This window comes from Lissotriton helveticus, chromosome 3_1 (assembly GCF_964261635.1).
Source record: "Lissotriton helveticus chromosome 3_1, aLisHel1.1, whole genome shotgun sequence".
In the NCBI taxonomy this organism is placed as follows: Eukaryota; Metazoa; Chordata; class Amphibia; order Caudata; family Salamandridae; genus Lissotriton; species Lissotriton helveticus.
The window spans coordinates 1,502,089,793-1,502,115,825 of NC_136061.1; the positions used below are offsets into that span (position 1 = coordinate 1,502,089,793).

Sequence of the window (26,033 nt, forward strand, 5' to 3'; positions counted from 1 at the left end):
AAAAGTTTCTTCTAATGACTCTTTATGTAACGCTACGCTATGGTACTCTGCTGCTCCAGCAAGGAGTTCCTGATCAGCCACATTATCATAAGGTGGGGAAGGCTTTCCAGGGTAAAGGTCTGGGTCATTGTCTAACGGAGAGTCAATGGTGTATAATCCTTTCATGGGTCTATTGGTATTTCCTCCTCAATATCTCCCTCTTCAAGCTGTGAAAGTGGAGATCCTTGAGGCATAATGTGTAAAGGATCTAAATGTGGAGAAGATGGTAGAAGTGGAGGGGATGGTAGAGCAGGATAAACAGGGTTGGTAGACACATCCTCCTCCTCCTTTTACGGAATGTTATAGTGAGAGTCCTCAGAAAGATACTTGCGTTTAAATGGAGATTTAGCATGAATATGTCCTGTATCAGGATTGATATAAATATTTTTTTGTTTGGGATCCAGTTTGGGATGAACAATGTCTAAATTAGAGTCAGAAGGTTCAAAGTTGCTGTCTTTTGATTTCAGCACGGAAGGTTTGGATGCCGGGATGGATTCGCTTTTTTGAGCTGAAGGTTTTGGCTCCGAAGCATGCTTTCCTTTCAACTCAGAGAATTTCAGCTCCGAGCCAGATTTGGTATTTGAACTGGAAGGTTTTGGCTCCGAAGAGGAATTTGGTCGACTCTGTTCCGAGCCGGCAGGCTTGACTATCGGTTTTGGTGCAGAGCCGGAAAGAGGGGTGTCAGATACATCGTCTCGGTAAAACCGGTACGAAACAATACCGTCAAGGGTAGAGTGGATTGCGCATCAAGGAGAACCCGAAGAACGGTTTCAAACTGGGGCGGAACAATGTACGAACCAGATGTTCAATCTCATAAATTTTGCAATTAAATCCTTTATTTATCAATCTTCAAGTTTAAAAAAATACAATCCAGCCAACGTGTTCTGTTCCAAAACACTCTTGGAACTTCGTCAGGGTTTTGAAACCAGACCCCAAGGAGACTACAAAACACACTTATCATGGTGACGGACATGGGGCTCCAGAACGCCCATGGGAATTGATAAACAGCCAGCAAACAATGCTGGAATATTGGTGTAATTAATGAGTGTTGGCCTTAATGAAATTCAAAGCCCTGACGAAGTTCCAGGAGTGTTTTGGAACGAAACACACTGGCTGGATTGTATTTTTTAAATTTGAAGATGAAAAAATACAGGATTTCTTTGCAAGATTTATGAGATAGGACTTCTCTTCCTGGTGCACCTCCTTACGTACAACAAGTCTGGAGTCTGTTGAACAGTGACACTAAACGGCGGCAAGTGCCCGAGGATTTGTGCATGGGACATTTTACTGTCAATGATTAATACGTGAGGTGCAGCCTAGACAATCTGTTGCCGGGTCTTGCTTTCTAAGTTTGTGGTGATGTCCACTCAATTTCACTTCTGCTTTAAGATTGTTGGTGCACAGGGATTCTCCATCCCCTCTTCAGCATTCATCTTTCTGATTGAACTACATATTTTCAGGTATAGGCACCTGCATCCTCCGTTAACAGTCCTGACACATCTCCACCAATTTTCATCCTCATTGTTCACTGTCTCCTAGACAACAAACTACCAATCAAATAAAATATTTACCTGTAGCCACCTGTCGAACTAGCACAGTGCTGAGCTTAATGATGGGACTGAATTGCTTGCTCTCTCCCGAAGGGTTCGGGACCTTATAACTTCTTAGAACCAGCTTATCATCTTGCTTCTGCAGAAGAACCAGGATATCCTCCAGCAACAAAGTATAGAGATCTGAGAAACGAAATACAGAAGGGCAACATATTTGTAGGCAAACAGTACATTTGTATTATCAAGAATTCCTTTCTACATCTCCTAAATAGAGGGGGAGGGTAGAGCTAATACTTTAAGGTAAACTCAGCAACAGGAAGGGGGGAAATACTATGAAAATGTATGATGTAAACATCTGATCAATGTTCTTGTTACTGATTGTATTTTATGTCATATTTTCTCCTGGTTTTCAGTGCATTGTTTGGGTTAGTTCCTAGAAGCTAGAATGGGTAATGCCATTTGGCTGTGCTGAAGAAATAATAACATAAATGCGCAGGGCAAGTTTTAATATGCCTAATACACCTAAGAAAGATTCTCTTAACTACTCAGGATACGTCCACATGAGGATATCCTGAGTGGCTTAAACAATGGGCCCAGACTAGTAACCATAGCTTCAGAATTTAGTCTGAACACCTAGAGCCTGTTAATTCCAACTAAAGTACTTTAAGGCCATTTTTTCTTTCTGATAGTCACCATCAAGTCCCAATTATTAATGCCTCAGAATATTCTGAACTAGGCTATGACAATTCAATCTTCCCGGTGGCACCTGAGAAACTGCTGCATCACCTTCAGCAGGGGCAGAATACCACTGCCCTGGGCACATGTGATCTCATCACCCCACTTGCAAAATTTCTACGATGTGCAGCAGAATTGTTTTCAAGGTAATAGTTACTACAGAAAAATCAATCAATAAGTCTAACAAATTTGCATAGCATAGCCTGGGAGAGGTCCTCTACTGGTGCATCAATTATTTCTCTCTGACCTCAAGGTACAGACAGCAATGAAAAGGTTACTATCTGTAGGAGCAGTTTTGCTGTTTGAAGACATTTCTGGATTCACATGAAGAGTGTTATAATGCTATATAGTGGTGGAGTTCTGAATTATCCCTCTATTCTATGTTTTAGGTGGGTGTAGTCCCCCTCCTATAACATCAGATGAATATGTACACTCAGCAGCCCTTGGTGCCTTGTACTGTTCTAGGGCTGTGTACCTTAACTTATATAGCGATTGCACCTTGTTTAGGTCTTAAACCTTTTTAGGGCGACTGGGGGTGGGGGGTGCATGTTAATCCAGAAAGGTTTTCAAGCTGCATAACTACACCTACAAGTAAGTGATCTTTTTGTTTTGCAGCATGAATCTGTTCTAGATTTAAACGCTGTGCACTGAGTATGTAGCAGTATTTCCACCACTTGGGAGGTTGGTTTGTGAACAAGGGTCTTATGGCCTTGTGGCCCATCTGAGTTTTTCTGTTAACTTAAATGCCTACGAAATAGTTTATTGAACGTTTGGCCTGATGACCATGTGCTAAGTGTTAAATGTCATTTATAAATATATTCCCTATGAAATGCAAGGGGATGGGCTGTGGGCATCCCTTATCCATAGTGAAGTTACGCTTTTTAGTTTGTAACAACTTTGGATGGCTTGCACCGTGCAAAGGTTTCTTTTGTGACTGGCAAGCCTATGTATGTTTGTGAGCATGCATGGTGCACTGTGGACGTTAGTCTGACATCACTGGGAGTGGAGTGGAGTGAGGGGTGGGGGATATACCCATTGAAGGGTTTCCTAGAAACAGGGAAAAACAATAAATAGGAAAAAAGATTTAATTCTCCACCCAAATTCTACATGACAGGATAATATACAGTATGTGAATCCAGAAAATATTCAACCTGAGAAGGCTATGGTGAAAAATGTATGACCCCCCTGCTAAAATCTGGGAAATCTTACCTCTGGACCTGCAGATCAAATTACATCTGCACAGTTTAGAAAATTATTTAGAACATGGCTGTTTACAAAATACTTTTTACAACAAAAGGCTGTAGGATAGGAAGTGTGTCAGAATGCCAGGAAGCCACTTTGCATGTGAATGCTCGACAAATAATAATTGAACATCAGTTACCAAGTACAAGGAAAGCTAATTATTTTAACATATTAAAAGGGTAAAAAACACAGAATTCTGTAAAAGGGATAGATACTGTACAGTGACTAAAACTAGCTGTTCAGTAGCCAACTTTAAGGATTAAGAGCTTCTAGTTAAAAGAAGTATCAGCCACACACTGATGGTAAAGGAGTGTAAAAATCGGTCCTATAGAAGTGTAAAACCAGATGCAAACCTTACCAAGGAGGAGCAGCAACAGAACAAATTTGTAACTCAGCACATCCACCACCGTGCTATAAGAAATCGATAACCGAGAAACAAAAAAGTGTCCTTATGTAGCCTGGGACAAGACATTTCATTTTTCAAAAGTAATTTGTAACCAATTACATAATGTATGAACCACAAAGTGTCTCTCTAGGACAGGAAACATTAAGGTTTTTTTCCCACTGTTACATTGACAGTGGTCTCCAGCAAGAGAGGCTCCACTAAACATCGTAAAAATTGGTGGTGGGAAGAAAGCAATCTTAATACAGGAGCATTTTTGTTGACCTCACTGTACAACCATGAGTATTACATTGATTTTCCTATAGTGTCAACATTTCTTGAAAGTCCTGAAAAAGGGAAGTTGAGGAATAAAATATTCCAATTTTCACCGGTTACGACCATTCCTGACTCTTCTTCCATCCCAGTTGCTACTTACCAATAGTCTTATCCCGGCAGACTTTCCACTTCAAAGGCCCTTCATGAATCAACTTCTTCTTTGTTAAATCCAAAGTCTGTAAAAGAAAAAGAGAAGTAAGCAAGCAGATACACCAAGTCACACACGCAAATACTGAAGGACCAGGATCTGGGCAGAGTTTGCTATAAGGCCATAGAACTCGGAGATGACTATATGGCACCATGACTTTTCTTGTACATAATAGAGAGCTAATACAGATACAATTTTGAATCTGTACTGTAAAATCAAAACAAAATTCTAAATAGGTTGTACGTTTTGGCAAGCTAATATTTCAAGCCGTTTAGTAGGCACTTTTATCCCATGTCTGAGTGCGTTATTAGATTCAGATAGTTTCTTGCTATCCTACTTCTACCTTCTGCACAGTAAGTAAAAAAGAAGCGTATGAGTGATTTTTATCCACTAGATTGTAATCAGTAAACAAAAAAATATATATAATAAAAAATAACCTGTATAGTCAACTATTTAGCAGCTTTTCACATCAAAACCTGGACTGGTAGCCAGATGTTATAACTCACTGTACCAAATGAATACAGAAAAAACATTTTCTAGTTATAGGTGAGTAGCGATATCAGAACAGATAAAGTGTATAGGTTTTTGGCATATGTTCATGAGATACAGGCAATATTATTTCTCAGTTAAGTGAAGACTAAAGTAATACACAAACACACACTCACAGGCAAGAACACACACACACACACACACACACACACACACACACACACACAATGGAATTAAAGATTTTGCTATTTCTGTTGGGATCTGAGTGACCACGTAACTTCGAGTTTGGGAGCAGAGATGCAATGACTCAAGGAAAGGTTCAATCGACATTTTTGCATCAGAGAGACGATATGAGAGAGGACATTGCACCACAAGAAAAGCTACCTCACTTTCAAGACAATTTATCACGTAATTTCGTGTGACATTGTGCATTCGTTCATGCATACAGTGGCGAAGGTCTTACTTAAGTGGGTGGAGAATATGGAACCCTCTAGACCACGGCAGAGCCATAAAGAGAGATGCATGTCAAAGTTATCAATGAGAAGAAATATTCTTAACTAAAAACATGGAATGAGAGAGAGAGAGAGAGAGAGAATAGAGCTAGAACGGGGAGTGACAGAGAGAGTGGGAAAAATGCAAAGGAGCATGAGAAGAGGAGAGAGAGGAAATATGGGTAAAATGGGTGAGATGGAGTAGATGCTCTTGCTCAGATAAGAAAAACAGGTGGTTCTTTGGATCAAGACACCTTGGCTAAATACATCAACATAACAATATAAATATTGGAAAAGGATCTATCGTTCTCGCCATTCACTGCCATGGTTTCATGTGTTCTAACCTGGATAGCCCATTTGAGATGAATAACAAGTGATTCATCTGGGAGTATTTAATGCAGTACTACTGAATTTTGCATTCATTTTTCACAAATTGTAGGCTTTTAAACATTGTAGGCTTTTAAAAGAGCAATGTCCAGTTTAATCTCAGAATTATTTTTTAATGTAATTAATTATGGGGTACACTGCACAACCCTTCCTCTTTCCCTTTACTAGATTATGTTTTCAATCATTGCCCAAAAAACATATCAAAAGTTTGATTTTTCTTTGTTTTTAACACAGGATTCCAATGGCCTAACTTCCCATATTTGTTTTTAAACTATAACCTTCTTACTAAAATATACTTAAGCCTGTTTGCCAATATAAACATTAATACTTGTGTAGCAAACCCAATTTTTTCAACCAATATTTCTGATATTCAGACTTCATTACCTCCAGGTTTTTGAAAGCCTACATACATTTTACAATAAGATAATAACGCGTCACGCTGCCTCATACTCCCACAACTGGAATTCACTTGTGTGGGACTGCTGCATCCGGCTGGCCGGGGAGTGCCAAAAAGGTAAAACAGACTCTGCTTCTTCGGTGCCTGCGAACTGCAGGGAAGTAGCTTCTGTGCTCCAAGGGAGATTGCTGGCAATTTGCAAAGGGCTGGCCGTCTACCGTGGTTCTTGGTAGTTGCTCAGCTGCAGGACGAGTCATTCGGTCACAACTGTTGAGACTGGTGGAGGAAGGCAGGCAGGGATTGGAGCCGAAAGTCCACAGCAGCCTTCAGTTCTTGTTCTCTTGCAGCTCTTCTTTGTCCTCTTCTTCTGGATCTGGCGAAATCTACGTTTCTGGCATCAGGGGTGCCCCTAAATACTCAATGTAGGGGTGTTAAAGGAAGTGACAGGTAGCAGCCAATGGGCTACTAACCTTTAAGGTGTCCACACTCTCCTATATGATCACTTCCTCTGGGACACTTCCCCTGACACAGTTGGCCTAATTTTACCAAATTCCAAGATGCTGGAATTCAACTTTTTGTGTTCACATCAGATATCCCACTATAGTGGTGGAACTAGCCTGACTGGAACACACCACCTGATTAGCCAATTTCCCCACCTGTCCAGGTTCCAAATGGGCCAAGGGCTAGGGGTAACATTTCTTCTGTCTGGGGAGAACCTGTGTCGCATATCAAAGGCTGAAGAGGACTTTGAAGCCTCCTGCCTTGACATGCCGATTACTTGCAGCCTGCTTGGAAGAGGTGACAATACCTCTGGCCGGAGCAGGCTTGGTTTCTGCCCTCAGAGAGCTTGGGATCTCACCAGCAGGGGGCCTGAAATCGGTTTGTGGTTGCAGGTTGGTCTACACCAGTCAGCCAGTACACTAGTAGTTGGTAGATTTTTAGGCGGACACCTGGGTGCATGCATTAGTAAATCCATCACTGGAATCAGTGTGGGCTTAATAATACGAGATGTTTGATACCAAACATCTTTAGTATCCCTGAAGCCATCATGTAGCTGGGGAACTAGTAATTTCCGGCACATGTACTTAAAATGGCTTCCCTTTTCATTTGTGATATCGAAGAATCAACTTAGACATCACAGGGGCAGATCTGCTCATGCAGACATGTCGTCACATCCAGTATAGTGCACCCTGCCTTAGGGCTGTACGGTCTGCTGTAGGGGTGACTTGCCTATACTGCATACAGTGTTTGCAGGCATGGCACACTAGGGATAGGCCAGGTTGTGTCCTCACTTTTCTCTGTACCATGTCATACATTCTGCAATGGCAGATTGCATGAGTGTGCTGAAGGGACCCCTAGGGTGGCACAATACATGCTGTAGCCCTCAGGGATCCTCTTTAGCCTCCCTGTCCTAGGTATTAGGGGCGCAATTTACTACAGACTTACAGAGGGTGCTAAAGGTATTGCCAATTGGGGTGGCAATTGTTCAGTTTTAGGGAAAAAGATCTGGCATCAAGGACCTGGAAAGCGGGAATCCAGTGCACTTCTGTCAAAATTGCATCAGATACCAGGCATAAAGTGGGGGTGACCATGTCAAAAAGGGCACTTTCCTACATTGTTACATTAAATTGTTTTGGAGTTCGGAGTTTCTTGTCATAGCACCAACAGTTTGAAGGCTGCATGCACTAGACTAAATCCACACTCCCATAGTCTTTCCAGACAAGCAGTCCAGTCACATACTTCAATCCAGGCTGCCACTAAGCAACAAACATTTTGGACACATCTGTGCCTTTTCAAACACAAAGCATGAGGCTTTCTCAAATGTCTCAATTTTGGGTGACACAATAAGTGTACAAACATTTTGGGCAGCACTGCAATGTATCCATTTCTCCTTTCAACCTGTATCCTCAGTTTCATATGCATTTCACCTTTACTCTGCACATACATAGTGTATAGGTCTGTTTAAAGCGCTTCAGTTTTGTGCAGCACAGCAACTACTCTATTTTGCCTTAAAAGCTTGCCAAAGTCCTCAATCTCAGGCGACAAAGTTGCAAAAGATGTAGCTTATCCCCTTCCCTGCGCCGCGTATTCTGCCGTGGCGTGGGGGTGAGCACGGCGTTCTGGTACTTATGACGGCTCCATGCCGTCATGAGTCACAGGCAGCGTGTGCTCATGACGGCGTGGAGCCGTCATGACCCCGCCCACTCACTAATTCGTCTGCACAGGCGGGGGAATAGTGCCGCGTGGGCAGAGCGGTAGCGGCATGACGGCTCCATGCCGTCATGAGCACAAGCCGCCCGTGGCTCATGACGGCGTGGAGCCTTCATGAGCATGCAACGGGTTAAAGGCCACAACTCCACCCCACTGAAATCCACACCACTCCAATTTATCCCCACCAACTCCACCCCACTACAATCTATCCCACTCCACTCCAACCCACCCCATTGCACTCCACTTCAATCAACCTCCACTCCGATCTGCCCCACTACCCCCCCCCCCCCCACTATGTTCCAACCTTTCCAAACAAGCAGTCGAGTCACATGCTTCAGGTCAGGTTGCTAATAAGCAACAAAAAGTTTGGACACATCTGATCCTTTTCAAATACAAAGTATGCAGATTTTGAAAGTGCCTCAATTTTGGGCAGCACTGCAGTTAATCAATTTCTAATTAAAACCAGTGTCCTCAGTCTCATATATATTTGTAAAGTACTTCAGTTTTGTGCAGTGTAGGAATTACAACATTTCTCATTAAAACATGTGCCTAACTCCTCATTCTCCATTTCAACCCACTCCAATCCAATCTACCCCACCCCACTCCAATCCAATCCAATCTACCCCACACCACTCAAATCCAATCCAATCTACCCCACCCCACCCCACTCCACTCCAATCCAATCCAACCCACCCAACTCCACTCCACTCCAATCCAACCCACCCACTCCACTCCACTCCAACCCACCCAACTCCACTCCACTCCACTCCAATCCAACCCACCCACTCCAATCCAATCCACCCCACCCCACCCCACTCCACTCCACTCCAATCCACCCCACTCCACTCCAATCCACCCCACTCCAATCCAACCCACTCCAATCCAACCCACCCCACTCCACTCCAACCCCACTCCAACCCACTCCACTCCAACCAACCCCACTCCACCCCACTTCAATCCAATCCAACCCACCCCACTCCAATCCACCCCAATTCACCCCAATCCAACCCACCCCACCCCACTCCAACCCACTCCACTCCACTCCACTCCACTCCAATCCTACCCACCCCACTCCACTCCTACCCACCCCACTCCTACCCACCCCACCCCAATCCAACCCACTCCAATCCAACCCACCCCAATCCAATCCAACCCACCCCACTCCAATCCAACCCACCCCAATCCAATCCAACCCACCCCACTCCAATCCAACCCACTCCAATCCACTCCAATCCAACCCACCCCAATCCAACCCTCCCCACCCCACTCCAATCCAATCCACCCCACGCCACTCCAATCCAATCAACCCCACTCCAATCCAATCAACCCCACTCCAATCCAATCAACCCCACTCCACTCCAATCCAACCCACCCCACTCCACTCCAATCCAACCCCACTCCAACCCACTCCACTCCAATCCAACCAACCCCACTCCAATCCAACGCACCCCACTCCAATCCACCCCAATTCACCCCAATCCAACCCACCCCACCCCACTCCAATCCTACCCACCCCACTCCACTCCTACCCACCCCACCCCAATCCAACCCACTCCAATCCAATCCAACCCACCCCACTCCAATCCAACCCACTCCAATCCAACCCACCCCACCCCAATCCAACCCTCCCCACCCCACTCCAATCCAATCCACCCCACGCCACTCCAATCCAATCAACCCCACTCCAATCCAACCCAATCCAACACACTCCATTCCAATCCAACACACTCCAATCCAATCCAACACACTCCAATCCAACCCAACCCACTCCAACCCACCCCACTCCAACCCACCCCACTCCAACCCACCCCACTCCAACCCACCCCACTCCAACCCACCCCACTCCAACCCACCCCACTCCAACCCACCCCACTCCAACCCACTCCAATCCACCCCACTCCAATCCAATCCAGCCCACCCCACTCCAATCCACCCCACTCCAATCCAATCCACTCCAATCCAATCCACCCCACTCCAATCCAATCCACCCCACTCCAATCCAATCCACCCCACTCCAATCCAATCCACCCCACTCCAATCCAATCCACCCCACTCCAATCCAATCCACCCCACTCCAATCCAATCCACCCCACTCCAATCCACCCCACTCCAATCCAATCCACCCCACTCCAATCCAATCCACCCCAATCCAATCCACCCCACTCCAATCCAATCCAATCCACCCCACTCCAATCCAATCCAATCCACCCCACTCCAATCCAATCCAATCCACCCCACTCCAATCCAATCCACCCCACTCCAATCCACCCCACTCCAATCCAATCCAATCCACCCCACTCCAATCCACCCCACTCCAAGCCAATCCACCCCACGCCAATCCACTCCAATCCAATCCACCACACTCCAATCCACCACACTCCAATCCACTCCAATCCAATCCACTCCAATCCAATCCACCCCACTCCAATCCACCCCACTCCAATCCACCCCACTCCACCCCACTCCACCCCACTCCAATCCAATCCACCCCACTCCACCCCACTCCACCCCACTCCAATCCACCCCACTCCAATCCACCCCACTCCAATCCACCCCACTCCAATCCACCCCACTCCAATCCACCCCACTCCAATCCACCCCACTCCAATCCACCCCACTCCAATCCACCCCAATCCAATCCACCCCACTCCAATCCACCCCACTCCAATCCACCCCACTCCAATCCACCCCACTCCAATCCAATCCACCCCACTCCAATCCACCCTACTCCAATCCACCCCACTCCAATCCAATCCACCCCACTCCAATCCACCCCACTCCAATCCAATCCAGCCCACCCCACTCCAATCCACCCCACTCCAATCCACCCCACTCCAACCCACTCCACTCCAACCCAGCCCATCCCAATCCAATTCAATCCAACCCACACCAAAGCAATCCAATACAATCCAACCCACCCTACCCCAATCCAATCCAACCCACCCTACCCCAATCCAATCCAATCCAATCCAATCCAATCCAACCCACCCCAATCCACTCCACTCCAATCTAACCCACCCCCAATCCACCCCACTCCAATCCAATCCAATCTACTCCAATCCAACCCACCCCAATCCAATCCAACCCACCCCACTCCAATCCACCCCAATCCAACCCACCCCACTCCACTCCTACCCACCCCACTCCTACCCACCCCACCCCAATCCAACCCACTCCAATCCAACCCACCCCAATCCAATCCAACCCACCCCACTCCAATCCAACCCACTCCAATCCACTCCAATCCAACCCACCCCACTCCAATCCAACCCACTCCAATCCAATCCACTCCAATCCAACCCACCCCAATCCAACCCTCCCCACCCCACTCCAATCCAATCCAATCCACCCCACGCCACTCCAATCCAATCAACCCCACTCCACTCCAATCCAATCAACCCCACTCCACTCCAATCAACCCCACTCCACTCCAATCCAACCCACCCCACTCCACTCCAATCCAATCCAACCCCACTCCACCCCACTCCAACCCACTCCACTCCAATCCAACCAACCCCACTCCAATCCAACGCACCCCACTCCAATCCACCCCAATTCACCCCAATCCAACCCACCCCACCCCACTCCAATCCTACCCACCCCACTCCACTCCTACCCACCCCACTCCACTCCTACCCACCCCACCCCAACCCACTCCAATCCAATCCAACCCACCCCACTCCAATCCAACCCACTCCAATACAACCCACCCCACCCCAATCCAACCCTCCCCTCCCCACCCCACTCCAATCCAATCCAACCCTCCCCACCCCACTCCAATCCAATCCAATCAACCCCACTCCAATCCAACCCAATCCAATCCAACACACTCCATTCCAATCCAACACACTACACTCCAATCCAACCCACCCCACTCCAACCCACCCCACTCCAACCCACCCCACTCCAACCCACCCCACTCCAACCCACCCCACTCCAACCCACCCCACTCCAATCCACCCATCCACCCCACTCCAATCCAATCCAATCCAGCCCACCCCACTCCAATCCACTCCACTCCAATCCAATCCACCCCACTCCAATCCAATCCAATCCAATCCACCCCACTCCAATCCACCCCACTCCAATCCAATCCACTCCAATCCAATCCACCCCACTCCAATCCAATCCACCCCACTCCAATCCAATCCACCCCACTCCAATCCAATCCAATCCACCCCACTCCAATCCACCCCACTCCAATCCACCCCATTCCAAGCCAATCCACCCCACGCCAATCCACTCCAATCCAATCCACCACACTCCAATCCACCCCAATCCAATCCACTCCACTCCAATCCACCCCACTCCAATCCAATCCACCCCACTCCAATCCACCCCACTCCAATCCAATCCAACCCACCCCCAATCCACCCCACTCCAATCCAATCCAATCTACTCCAATCCAACCCACCCCAATCCAATCCAATCCACCCACCCCACCCCAATCCAATCCACCCCACTCCAGTTCACCCCAATCCAATTCAACCCACCCCACCCCAATCCAATCCACCCCAATCCAATCCAACCCACCCCACTCCAATCCAACCCAACCCACCCCAATCCAACCCACCCCACCCCAATCCAACCCACCCCACCCCACCCCACCCCAAGACGAGGAAGGCTGCTGGCGGACAAAGTACACCAACAAATGGTTGCTACCCAATTCATACTTGATCCCCATACTGACTATGGCACACTCCCCCGCACACATAGGATCTGCCCCCATGATCGAACTCATCTCCAGGGTTTGGCACAACGACAAGATTCCCGACTCAGCCAGACGCCTGGTCCAGCAATGCCTTATCTGTTTGCAACACAACCCTGGGAAAGGAACTGTGGTACCCCGGGGAGGGTTTGGGGTCCCCGACCATCCTTTTGAGGTCCTCCAGATGGACTACATCCAACTGGAAAGATGCCAAAGCCTGAAGTATGTATTAGTCATTGTGTGTGCTTTCAGCAAATGGGTAGAAGCCTATCCAACCCGTGATAACACTGCCAAGGTACTGCTGAAAGAGTTTTTCCCTCGCTACGGTCTTTGTCGAATCCTATGGAGCGACAACGGCCCCCACTTCATAGCTGAAGTTATCCAACTAATCTTGAAAGGTGGAAAATGACAAAATGTATATGTACATAAGCGGCGTTCATTTGTGTTCACCCTCGCCACTGTTGAAGGTAAAGAAAGTCACGAAACAGTGGTCCCGCCATCTTGTTCCCTTTTAGGCTCCATCACGAACATAGATAGTAGCCATCTTTGTGTCATGACCTCTCTGCCCATTGCCGATAGCCATCATCTCTCTCTCTCTCTCTTGCTCTCGCTCTCTCTCTCTCTCTCCAGCCCCGCAAGCACCCCGCGCCCCGACAGCCCCCGGTCTCTCCTGTTCGGGCCATAAACGCACCGCTAAACACGACCTTGTCACCACTCTGGACCCCTGCCCCCTCGCTCTTTCATCCTACTCATAGAACGGGCCCTTTTGGTAACCTCTTCCTCCCTGCCCGGTTGCCCGGCCTGATCCCGGGCCATCACCTAGCCCAACAGATGCAGTTTATTGCTTCCTACAGTAGGACCTCGCCTCACATCAGAGGAACGGTGATTAATCAAGGCCTTCACACCCCTAGATCTGTCCGACACCCCCGCATCCCTCCCAGGAACACCCTTCCTCTCTTCTGATGGCCCCCCCCGGCTACACCTGGCCTCTCGACCCAGTCCCACATCATAAAACTAGGTCTCGTGGATGTACCCCTCCGGCCCCGCATAGCGAAACATGATCTTATCGCCTGCCCAACCTTAGATCTGACCACCCCCTCCTGCCCTCGTGCCCTGTTGGAATGTCCGGCTGCAGATTGCAATTCACATATCACATTTGGGAGGGGAAAACAACATCAGAGCGGTCGGTATGGGAATGGGCCTGGAGCTGGGGTCCCAAACATGCCCTTTTTGTACTTCAAAGAGTCTTTATTGCAATAAGGAATGTTTGTACATCATAAACCTGCGTATAAAAGACGCAGCCGTAGAGAAACTTGTTAGAGCACCTCGAGAAGATACCCTGTTGTCTGATCTGACGTGTTCTGTTCCGTCGGAAATAAACTCCTGTTTCCTGCCTTCCAATCTCCAGCGCCTGCCTCTTTATTTGGTAAATCGTGAGTTGGGTGAGAAGCGGCTAACGCCGGGCAAACCTAGAAAAGGGGTAAAACGACCTGATCTGCCTGAACCCTTTTTTCATCAATTGGCGCCCAACGTGGGGCCCATCAGCGACACGTGGATCCAGTGAGAGAGGTCCCAACGACAGAGTGAACGACTGCAACGATCGGGAAGAGCTCCTGCCTGATAGACCCTTGTCTGGCAGCCGATCATCCGAACTTCACTGGTTCCGAACAGACCTCTCTCGAGTGATCTACGGTCCTGACTGGGAACCATCAGGAGTGCCACAGCAATTACGGAGAATAGAGGACGATCGGGCGCTGGAAACGGAAGACGAGAAACTGTCCATACGGTCCGGGTAAGGTCGTGTAAACACGACAAATTGCGAATTGATTGTTTGATTGTCATTGGAAAATACTAGTATTACGCATTTTGATTGTTTTGTCCTGAGAGATTCTCTGTCTACAAACGGGGAAGGATAGGAGTATTCTCCCTTTGCAGATAGTGAAGGGTGGGTAGCGCAGGCTTTTGCCCCCGTTGTAACCCGTCGCGCCTACTTCCCTCTCCATTTGATTGATTGTTATCCAAGCATTTATTGTTTTGGAATTGGTTCTCTTTGGATCATTCTCTATTTGCAAACAAGCACAGAGCCGCCATACTCGGTTTAGTCTTTGCAGATAGTGAAGGATAGGTAACGCAGGCTTTTGCCCCCGTTGTAATCCGTCGTGCCTATTTTTATCCCCCACTGATTGATTGTTTGACCGGACCTTGATCGTTCGGAATTGGTTCTTGGAAAGGATCTTCTCTGCCTACAAACAGAGAGGAACAGGAAGATCTCTCTCTTTGCAGATAGTGAAGGGTAGGTAGCGCAGGCTTTTGCCCCCGTTGTAACCCGTCGCGCCTATTTTATTCCTCATTTGATTGATTGATTGTTTGTCCGAACTTGACTGTTTGGAATTGGTTCTCTCTATGGGTATTCCCTATTTGCGAATACTGCAGAATAGAAATATTCTACCTAGTCTCCGCAAAGTAGTGAAGGATAGGTAGTGCTGACTTTTGTCCCCGTTGTAACCCGTCATGCCTATCTTCTCCCCATTGTTCAGTAGTTGGTTCAGCCCGGACCATTTATTAGAGGTAGACCATCTGGCTCCACCGGAGGACACCCCTAATAAAAAGGACATATATAAAGAAAATGCGGATTAGCCGCTGTGTCGTGCTAGCAAATAAAAGAACATAAGAATCGTTAGGAAAAACAAAAGGAATCGAGTAAAATCAGTAGGCCACTGATGAGATCTCTTTTCAACCTCACTGAAATGGAAACATTAGGAACAACCCCTCAGGAAGTATGAAACTAGTGAGGAAAGCCGAACTCAACGCCATGATGACTGCGAGACAGCTCGGCTCCACCGACCACCCCGCCCAATTAACGACAAACCCTAGGCAAATATTAGAAATATACAACTCTATAGCAAAGTAACAGGTTAAAACGTTTTTATTTGAACAAAAATATATTAAACAACTATTTACACGGCAAACGGCTGCAACAACAAACCCACAATGCATTTCGCCGTCTGCTTGACGCCGTTCCCGTCCCTCCTTCCCCAAAGTAGCAATGTTGGGCTACTTTGGGCTACTTTCTAGTAGATTTTTTGGGCGTCAGAAAGTCTACAAAAGCCGGCGGCGGCGGCCTGGGGTGGAGAACCATTACGCGAATAGTCCGGAGGCGACACCACGCGCCAAGGCCTGTCCCCAGGATGAACCAAGGGACCCGCTCCTGTGGCCTGGGGTGGAGAAGCGGCTGGCCACCCCTCGGCCGGAGAAATCGTGGGGTGAATGGCCCGGCCCGGAATGAACTTGTCCTCCCATTCCCTTCTTCTCCCGGCGACTTGCAGGCCACGGGGGGAGGGATGTCTTGCATATGCCTCCGACCCCCCCCCCCCTCTTCTTCATCGCCTGGTCCGGCCATAACAATTGTCAGCGAGACGCCGTGGGGTGCTCTGGGAGGGAGAGGCGGCGCGGACGAGCCTCTCCCGCCTCCCCAGGTGGAGGCCCCTCAGCTGCACCCCCAACGCTCCACGCACCCGGCAAAGGGTTCGTCCACTCTTGCGGTGCAGGGACGCTCCACGCACCCGGCAAAAGGTTTGTCCACTCTTGCAGTATAGGGACGCTCCACACACCCAGCAGGGTCTCGTCCACTGTAGCTCCAAATGTTCACCACCTTCTCAACATGTTAAATCAGAGAAGTGGGTAGTGGCGTATGCTTCACGCACATTAACAAAATCGGAACGCAATTATTCTGTAATAGAAAAAGAGTTATTGGCTGCTTCATGGGCTGCTGAGAGATTCAGGATGTATGTGTGGGGGAAAAAGTTCAAAATTTGCACGGATCATAAACCATTGGTAAATATTTTGAAACCTGAAGGTGGGAAGAATTTGACTCCTAGGTTGGCTCGCTTAGCTTCAAAGCTGCAAATGTTCAGTTTTGATATAGAATATATTCCTGGTAAAGATAATGTAGTTGCGGATGGTCTTTCAAGGTTACCTAATGTGGACTTGTCAGGAGTTGGAATTAATAGTGATTGTGAAGTAGCTTTTACCATCAAGGATGTGTTTTTGATAGGTGAGAAGGATGTGAATAGCGTCGTATCTGAGACGTCTTGGATGTGCGAGATGGACAAGGATGTTGTTTTGAGAGAAGTTAAACGGTTCATAGTCAGTGGTTGGCCAAGAGAGTCCAGCTTACGGGGTGAATGTGCAGCGTTTTCAAAAATTAAAGATGAACTGTGTGTTGTTAATGATATTATCCTAAGAGGTGACAGAATTGTACCTCCAGTTAGCTTAAGACAGGACATTGTTGAGAAGAGTCACATGGGGCACGGTGGTATGTCCAGTACTAAAAGAAGGATTAAAGAGTGGTTTTGGTGGCCAGGGGTTGATTCCATGGTGGATCGATTAGTGAGAAATTGCAAAGTGTGTAACGTCAGTGATAAGGTGGCAAAGCCATTGAATGTGCCTTTAACTATGGTGGAGTTACCTGAGTATCCATGGCAAAAACTGGCTATTGATTTCATGGGTCCATTTTCAGCTTTATCAGCAAAGGATTGTTATGCTATTGTATTAGTTGATTACTATTCGAAATGGCCCGAAGTAAGGATGGTAAGTGGGATGACTACGGATGTGGTCATCGAATTTTTAGAGGATGTGTTTTCTAGGGAAGGAGTACCAGAAGTTCTGGTTTCGGATAATGGTCCTCAATTTGTCTCGCAAAAGATGGAAGAATTCCTAGCGGTAATGGGTATCAAGCATTTCAAATCATCACTATATCATCCCGAAGGCAACGGTCAAGTTGAGCACTTCAACAGAGTGGTTAAGGAAGTGATAGAATTGGCATTGAGTGCAGGTTTACCTTGGAGGAAAGCTTTACAAGAGAGGTTGACTGCATATCGTGTTACCCCGCATTCTGCTACAGGGAAAACACCTTTTGAGGTTTTAAGAGGCAGGAAGCCATTTACTGGTTTAGTTCCTTGGTGGTTGAGGAAAAGGAATAATAAAATGGTGTGCAATGACGGCGATATTGATAAAGAAATCAGATCTGAGGTCAGAAGGTATCAAGATCGCAGTCAGCAGTATCATGGTGGTAGGTGTAGTTGGCCTTTGGTTAAGATTGGTCAAATGGTTAGAGTGAAGAATCCTAGGATGGTGTTGAAAGGTGAAAGTCTATGGTCCAAACCCTTGAGAGTAATGAAGGTGTTTGGTAGTGCAGTAGAATTGGAGGATGGCAAGAAGTGGAATTTTCGGCAATTAAGTTTTTGCAATGAAGGGAATGGTGTGGTAGGTTCACGATCTGGTGGTACCGATGAAGGAACGTGTAGTGGATATATGTTAGGTGATGATTTTGGATTAATGAAGGATGTAGCATCAACTGGTAATACGGGTGATTGTAACACTAGATGTGACACAGGAGGTAACGTTGGAGATATTGTTGAGGTTGGTTCATCTTGTACCAATATTGGTGTTGAAGGTGAGATTCTACGTCGTGGTACTAGAACAAGGAAGTTACCTGTCCGGTTTTCTGATTTTAAGTTAGGGTAATTTCTTTTGGTGTTGTTTCAAGCTTTTGAGGAGGAGGGTGTGTGGTATTGGTTGCATACGTAGTATGTGCGCATGGTATGTCTCGTGTGTGTGCGTGAGCGCGTGTTTGTATGTGCACGTTTGGAATACGTGGAATGAATGCTTGGTGAGAATGTAGAGGCAGAGAGAGAGAGAGACGGTTGCTTAAGGAGGAAGGTGGAGGTTCCTGTTGTGGTCGGTGTCGCTGTAATGTACCCTTTACTTCAATAAAGAAGAAGTGAATATTTTGATTCCTACGACTCTCTTTCCAACAGTCATCCAAACGAAAGTCTTTAGATCTGTCCAAGTAAAAAGACACCGCCCTTTTGGGGTCCAGACGGTGCAGTCTCTCTTCCTCCTTAGAAGGATGAGGGGGAGGATAGAAGGTAGTAAGGGTAATGGACTGTCCTAGATGGACTGACCTTAGGCAGAAAAGCAGCCCTGGTCCTAAGAACCATTCGATCAGCATGAATGGTCAAGAAAGGGGGCTTGTGACTAAGAGCTTGAAGCTCACTTACCCTTCTTGCCGAGGTTATTGCAACGAGGAAGACTGTTTTAAGAGTCAGAAGCCTCATAGGACATTTGTGAAGAGGCTCAAAGGGAGCACCCATTAAAAAAGTCAATACAAGATTTAAGTCCCACTGAGGCACAATAAAAGGAGTAGGAGGGAACTTATTTGTGAGGCCCTTCAAAAACCTTGAAACCACAGGAGATTTAAAAAGAGATGGCTGGTCAGGCAAACAGAGAAATGCCGACAGCGCTGAAAGATAGCCCTTCACTGTGGCAACAGCAAGCCCCTGTTGCGCCAGAGAAATGGCAAACTGGAGAACATCAGACAAATGGCCTCTCAAAGGGTCAATAGAATTCTCCCCACACCAAGTGACAAATTTTGACCATCTATAAGAATAGATGGACTTAGTGGAGTCACGCCTTGGCTGACAAGATGACATCCACAACGTCAGGCGGGAGGGAAAAGGAATTCAGGTTGCCCCGTTCAATCTCCAGGCATGAAGGTGTAATGTCTGGAGGTGGGGGTGTAGAACCTGCCCATCCATCTGAGAGAGGAGGTCTGCCCTGAGAGGGAGACGGAGCGGCGGGTGAGAGGAGAGGTGGAGAAGATCTGTGAACCACACCCTTCTTGGCCAGTCCGGGGCAACCAATATGATTTGGGCCCGGTCCTGGCGAATCTTCCTCAGAACCCGAGGAATCAAAGGTATGGGAGGAACTGCGTAAAGGAGTTGATTTCCCCAACTCAACTGAAACGTGTCCCCCAAGGCTCCTTGCATCGGATACTGGAGACTGCAGAATGACAGGCAGTGAGCATTCTCGCGAGTGGCGAACAGGTCCACCCGAGGAGTCCCCCACATCTGAAAGATGTCGTGAACCACCTCCGGGTGAAGCCTCCACTCGTGGTCGGCAGAGAACTGCCGACAGACTGTCTGCACGAACATTCAGAACTCCGGCCAGATGATTTGCCATCAGACAAATCTGATGGTCCTGAACCCAAGACCAGAGACGCAGAGCCTCTCTGCAGAGACACTGCGACCCCACTCCTCCCTGTTTGTTGATGTACCACATCGCGGTCGTGTTGTCCGCCAGGACCAGGACCGAACGACCGCGAAGGGAAGGGAAGGGCTTGAGCGCCAAACGTATCGCCCGCAATTCTAGAAGGTTGATGTGAAGCAACCTTTCCCTGGAGACCAAAGACCCTTGATCTCCAGATCCCCCAGATGAGCACCCCACCCTAGAGTGGATGCATCCGTTATCACTGTGGCCACCGGAGGAGGCAACTGAAAAGGCTTCCCCTGAGACAGGTTGCCTTCCACGCCCACCAAGACAGATCCGCCGCAGCTTCTCTGGAGATCCTCACTGACTCCCTGAGATCTCCGTTGTGCTGATACCACTGCCTGCGGAGGCACCACTGGAGCGCCCTCATGTGCCAGCGTGCATGGTTGACCAACAGAATGCATGAAGCCATCAGACTGAGCAGGTGAAGGACCTTCAGGACTGGAACGACCGCTCCATAGTAAAATAAAGGAATCATTTCCTGTATGTCGCGAATCCTTTGAGGAGGAGGGAATGCACGACATACAGTTGTGTCCAGTACAGCACCTATGAACAGGTTGCGCTGGGAGGGCACCAGGTGAGACTTGGGTACATTTATCGAAAAACCCAACCTGTACAACAACTGGGTTGTCTCTCGCAGATGATGGAGCACTCTCTCCGACGACTCTGCTTTGATCAGCCAGTCGTCCAAATAAGGGAATACAGGAATCCCTGACCTTCTGAGATGCGCCGCCACCACTGCCATCACCTTGGTGAAGACTCGAGGCGCAGTAGTAAGCCCAAACGGAAGGACCGCAAACTGATAGTGCTGCGATCCCACCGTAAAACGGAGATACTTCCTGTGCGACTTCAGGATGGGGATGTGAAAGTACGCATCCTGCAAGTCGAGCGACACCATCCAGTCTTCTTCCAGCAGTGCCTGAAGAACCTGAGCAAGGGTGAGCATCTTGAATTTCTCTTGTTTCAGATACCAATTCAAGATCCTGAGATCCAGGATTGGACGAAGCCTGCTATCCTTTTTGGGAATCAGGAAATACTGGGAGTAGCATCCCTGACCCCTTTCCTGCTCTGGAACCACCTCTATCGCACCCTTTCTTAACAGAGTTTAAACTTCCTCCTGTAGGAGCAACAGATGTTCCTCTGAGCAATATCCCTGGCAAGGAGGGTAATTGGGAGGGAACTCCCGAAAGGGAAGGGCATACCCATTTTCTACGAGATTGAGAACCCAAAGATCTGATGTAACCGATTCCCAATCCCGTAGAAAGTGGGTAAGCTGACCCCCCACCGGACCAACATGATCCTGAATGGCGGATCTAGGGCTGCTTTTCTGTGGCTGGGGGATTGGAGGAGGTGGAGGAGGAAGAGGCTTGACGCCCTCGAGGACGTGCCCTTTGCTTTCCCCTGTATGACCTATACAAGGTATTTTGCTGCTGCTGCTGTTGTTGCTGCTGTTGACCTTTTCTAAAGGTACGAAAAGAAGAGCGTCCAAAACCTCTGAATTTTCTGGTCGTTGAACCTCTCACTTGAAGACCAAGAGATCTAGCAGTTGCCCTGCTATCCTTAAATCTCTCTAAGGCTGCATCTGCCTTCTTGCCAAAGAGTCCTTCACCATCAAAAGGCAGATCTAACAATGCAGACTGCACATCAGCAGAAAAATCAGAGGATTTTAGCCAAGCTGAACGTCTTGTGGCAACCGCAGTGCCCATGATCCTTGCAACAGAATCTGCAGTATTTAGACCGCTCTGGATAACTTGACGAGCTGCCGCTTGAGTATCAGATAAAACTTCCTCAAAGTCACCTCTGCAGTCTTCTGGAACCTTTGGAATCAATAAACGCATTGAGTCCATAAGTGCGTGCACATACCTTCCCATAAGACAAGTGGCATTCGTTGATTTTAATGCCATAGTTGCGGAGGAGAAAGTTTTCTTGGCCACTTGATCCTGTTTTTTAGCTTCCTTGTCACCAGGCACTTGGGGAAAAGCACCAACTGACTTTTTTGAGCATGCAGCTTGAATCACCAGACTTTCAGGAGAAGGGTGAGATGATAAAAATGCAGTGTCCTCAGGAGCCACTCTATATCTTCTAGCCACACCTTTTGAGACAGCAGGAGCAGAAAGAGGCTTTTTCCATACCTCCATAATGGGTTCAGTTAACGCCTCATGGGAGTAATGGTTCCACAGCTGAACTCGGTGAATGGAGAACCTCTGTAAGCAGATTTGATTTAAATTCAACAGTAGGTAATGTCAAGCCCAAAGTCCTGCTGCCTTTTTCATTACCACGTGATATGGCTGAACATCCTTAGGGGGTGCATCTGGAACCGATGGCAACACCCACTCTGGGGAAAAATCAAGACCACTAGCATCAGCTAGCTCCTCGAAATAATTCTCCTCCAGTTCACCTTCTTCCAAATCAGAATGAGACTCATAATACCTTTGTTCTTCTAGGAGACGTTGAGCTTCTCTCCTAGATCTCTGTTTAACACGGATTGCAACCGGATCCACTGTCGACTCCGACGGCCCCGGAGCCGACGTCGGTACCGAATTCAAAGGTTTAGAAGGATGCTCTAGACATTTGCTTGGAGCGGGCGACGCCGGTGCTGGAGTCGTGGACTTCGGTCGAGCCGGCATCGGCGTCGACCTCGGTGGAGCCGGGTACTGCCACAGCGGAGTCGGGGCCGGCATATACGGCATGAAAGGTGCCGGGGCATAAGAGTAAGGCACACCCAAATTAAATGCCATTGTACCCATGGGACCCGAAGGCGCACCAGAGGGGTACCATGACCTCGAGAATACACCATACATAGCGTTCAAGAACGCTGAAGGATCCTGACCTGGTGCTGGAAAAGGTGGATGATCACCCTCAGGTCGATCTCGAGGCAGATTCGAATCTGTTTCATCAACAGGAGCCGATTCCTCTTCCTCATTAGGAACTTCACCGACCTCTTCTTGAGCCGGAGACGGCGCCGGAGTCGGATCGGAAACCGGAGTCGGAGATTGAACTTGCGACTCCGAAGGCGAGGCCTCGCCTTCTCGATCCGAAACCTCCTGTGGAGGGATCACCTTTGACTTAACCTTCTTGGGTGATCTCGACCTCGAGCCCGACTTCTCACCCGAATGACGTCGAGATTCATGTCTCCTTTTCTTATGCTTCTTATGTGACCTCGAAGCATGATCCGATGAAGACTTCGAAGCCGACGCCTCTCGAGATCTTGATCTTGACCTCGACCTCGACTTCCTCGAGCGGGATTTTGAAGACTTCTTTCCTTTATCGGCTTTCAGTCTTGCCACAAGAAGCTTGGTCTCCCTTTCTCGCAGGGCCTTTGGATTCATTTTTTGACACGACGAGCATCCATCCACGTCGTGGTTGGAGCTCAAACACCAAATACAGTCCTGGTGTGGTTCCGTAACGGACATCATCTTCCCGCACTCCCTGCAGGGTTTAAAACCAGTCTTCTTTGTCGACATTATAAGGAGACAAAGAGGCAAGAGAGTAAAGAAACGAAGAAAAACAGTAACAGAGTTACGAAAAGCTACTGAGTATCCCGAAACCGTTAGCGTAGACGACGCGGAAAAAAGGGAACTGATGTCATCATGCCGGCGTGGGCCTATTATGGGCGTTGGTGACGTCAGCGGAGTCGCGAGCGATGCCGTGCCTCTATGACGTCCAAGTCCACGTCGGCGCAAAGCTACAAAAAATAATTTCCGAATGCTGCTGACGCAAGGGGATATTCACAAGGTGAGGAATCACAAGGTGAGGAATTCACACGGCAGATGTATCTATCAGAAGTTGTCCCTCTGTTTTGTAGTCAGCCAAAGAGGTACAGTTCCCTCTGATACGAAGGAACTGGCCGAATGGGGGGTTATCCCTCAGGGACTTGGGATGGTGGCTCTGGTACAGAAGGAGGCAGTTTCTGTTGGTTGTTTTTTTTGTATAGGCTAGTGTGGAGACCAGTGTCAGTAAGCAAGATTCTAAGGTCCAGGAAAGGAATATTACTGCTGGATACAATGCTAGTGAATTTCAGAAAGGGATTCTGTGTATTGATCCACTCACAAAAGGATTTACATGTGTCCGCATCACCTTTCCATAGTAAGCGGATATCGTCAATAAAACGTTTCCACATGGTGAGGTTACCCCGTATGGATTATTGGGGTTCATAATGACATCCCTTTCAAACGTAGCCATGTATAAACTTGCCACACTAGGGGCAAAGCTGCTCTCCATTGACGTGCCCTGAGTCTGATGAAAAAGGAGGGTGTTGTACTCAAAAAGGTTTTCAGATCCCTTGACCGCCTTGTGCTCATGCAGTGACCGACTTGTGCTCATGCAGGTACGGGTAGCTGGACTCAATGCAATGTTTTCCTTTGATGCTTAATAAAAAAGATTTAATACTAAAAAAGTTTTCAGTAAGGGCTAGAGTCGCACAGTTCATAATGAAAGCGATGGGTGTTGGAGATGTCCACTCCTCAGTAAGGAGGCTCTATTCAATGGCCTCCAGAGTGGAGCGCTGGGGGATGTTAGTATATAGCGCTTCCACATCTAAGGTGACCAGTAAGTCCACCCCTTCCCTCCCTTCGATGTTATCAATCAGACGTAGAACGTCTGAGGTGTCCTTGACGTAGGAGGGTATTTTCTTCACTAGAGGTTGCAAGAAACAATCACAGAACTTGGAGAGTAGTTTGAGCAAAGACCCTATTCCTGACACGATAGGTCTCCCCTGCACAGGGGTGATGCCTTTGTGTATCTTGGGTAGGGTGTAGAAAAATGGGATTTTGGGGTCTTTAGTCAGAAGGAACATCACATTTTCCCCCTCCCACTGGAGGGTGGCATAATAGGGGGTGTATCCACCCCAAGGAAGGGACCCATTGGTCCCAACCTTTACTTACCTGTAACACCCCTAAATCTAGTATCTAAGAGTCACCCCGAACCTTGCCTCCTCAGACAAGAACCGACCAAGAAGAAAAGAAGAAGGACCGAAGAGCTGTGCCGAAGCTTAGGAGAGAAGGGCACCCACTGACTTGGCCCCAGCCCTACCGGCCTGTCCCCACCTCGAACCTGCAAAAGCGAAACTACGGTGTGTCCTGTAGCCAGAAACCTCAAGAACCCTGAGGACCTACCCTGCCTTCCACAGAAAAAACTGTCTCCCATGAACAGTGGATTTGTTCACCCCCAGAATCTGGCTCCGGCCAAAACCGCAAGTATGCACCACTCTGCACCAGTCACCCATGGCCTGTGCTCGAGCGGCCCAACACCACGAGGAGGTCTCCCGAGGGATCCTGACCCAAGCTCTGGTGATCTCTTACCTACATCGAATCTACCAGGAAAGCCATGCAGCCTCTTTCTGGAGACTCCCACCTCCCCTCCCCGACCGCCACCGGATCTGGTAAGAGAAAGATGACGCATAAAGACACCCCTGCACCCGAAGCCCCAAGTCCTTGGGTAGCCCAACCAACCATGTCCCAGCATCGCCAGGCATCCCAACTTACCTCTCCGACCAGGGGTCACCTCCAGATGATATTTGTCCACGAGCCTGCAGTCAATGTTGAAACCGGACAATCCCCATTGAAATCAACAGGGCACCCGAAGCTAAAACAGCCCCCTGCACCCAGCCGTAGCTGTGGGTGTACTTTGGGTGCTAACTCGGATCCCCTTTGCCCTGAGCCTAACACCAGGAGCTTTGCTACTACAATCTCGTGGCCTGCACGTGAGCAGCCACCCACCATAGGCCCCTCTATTCCTCATTGGATAACATTGGGCAGCCTCAGCACTCTGCCGCCCTAGTGCCGGTGAGGGTGTAACAAGAGTGCATCC

At 48.2% G+C, this 26,033-nt stretch overlaps 1 protein-coding gene across 3 annotated transcripts in view; it reads right to left on the reverse strand.

Moving 5' to 3' along the window:
- Positions 1-26,033, reverse strand: part of ARHGEF12 (Rho guanine nucleotide exchange factor 12) — a 926,126-nt gene that overhangs the window by 286,292 nt on the left and 613,801 nt on the right. For all 3 annotated transcript variants that reach the window (XM_078682163.1, XM_078682161.1, XM_078682160.1), the window contains 2 exons: positions 4,385-4,460; positions 1,611-1,772 (listed from right to left, as the gene is read on the reverse strand). In XM_078682163.1, coding sequence (XP_078538289.1) covers positions 1,611-1,772; positions 4,385-4,460 — 238 coding nt within the window. The remainder of the gene's footprint in view (positions 1-1,610; positions 1,773-4,384; positions 4,461-26,033) is intronic.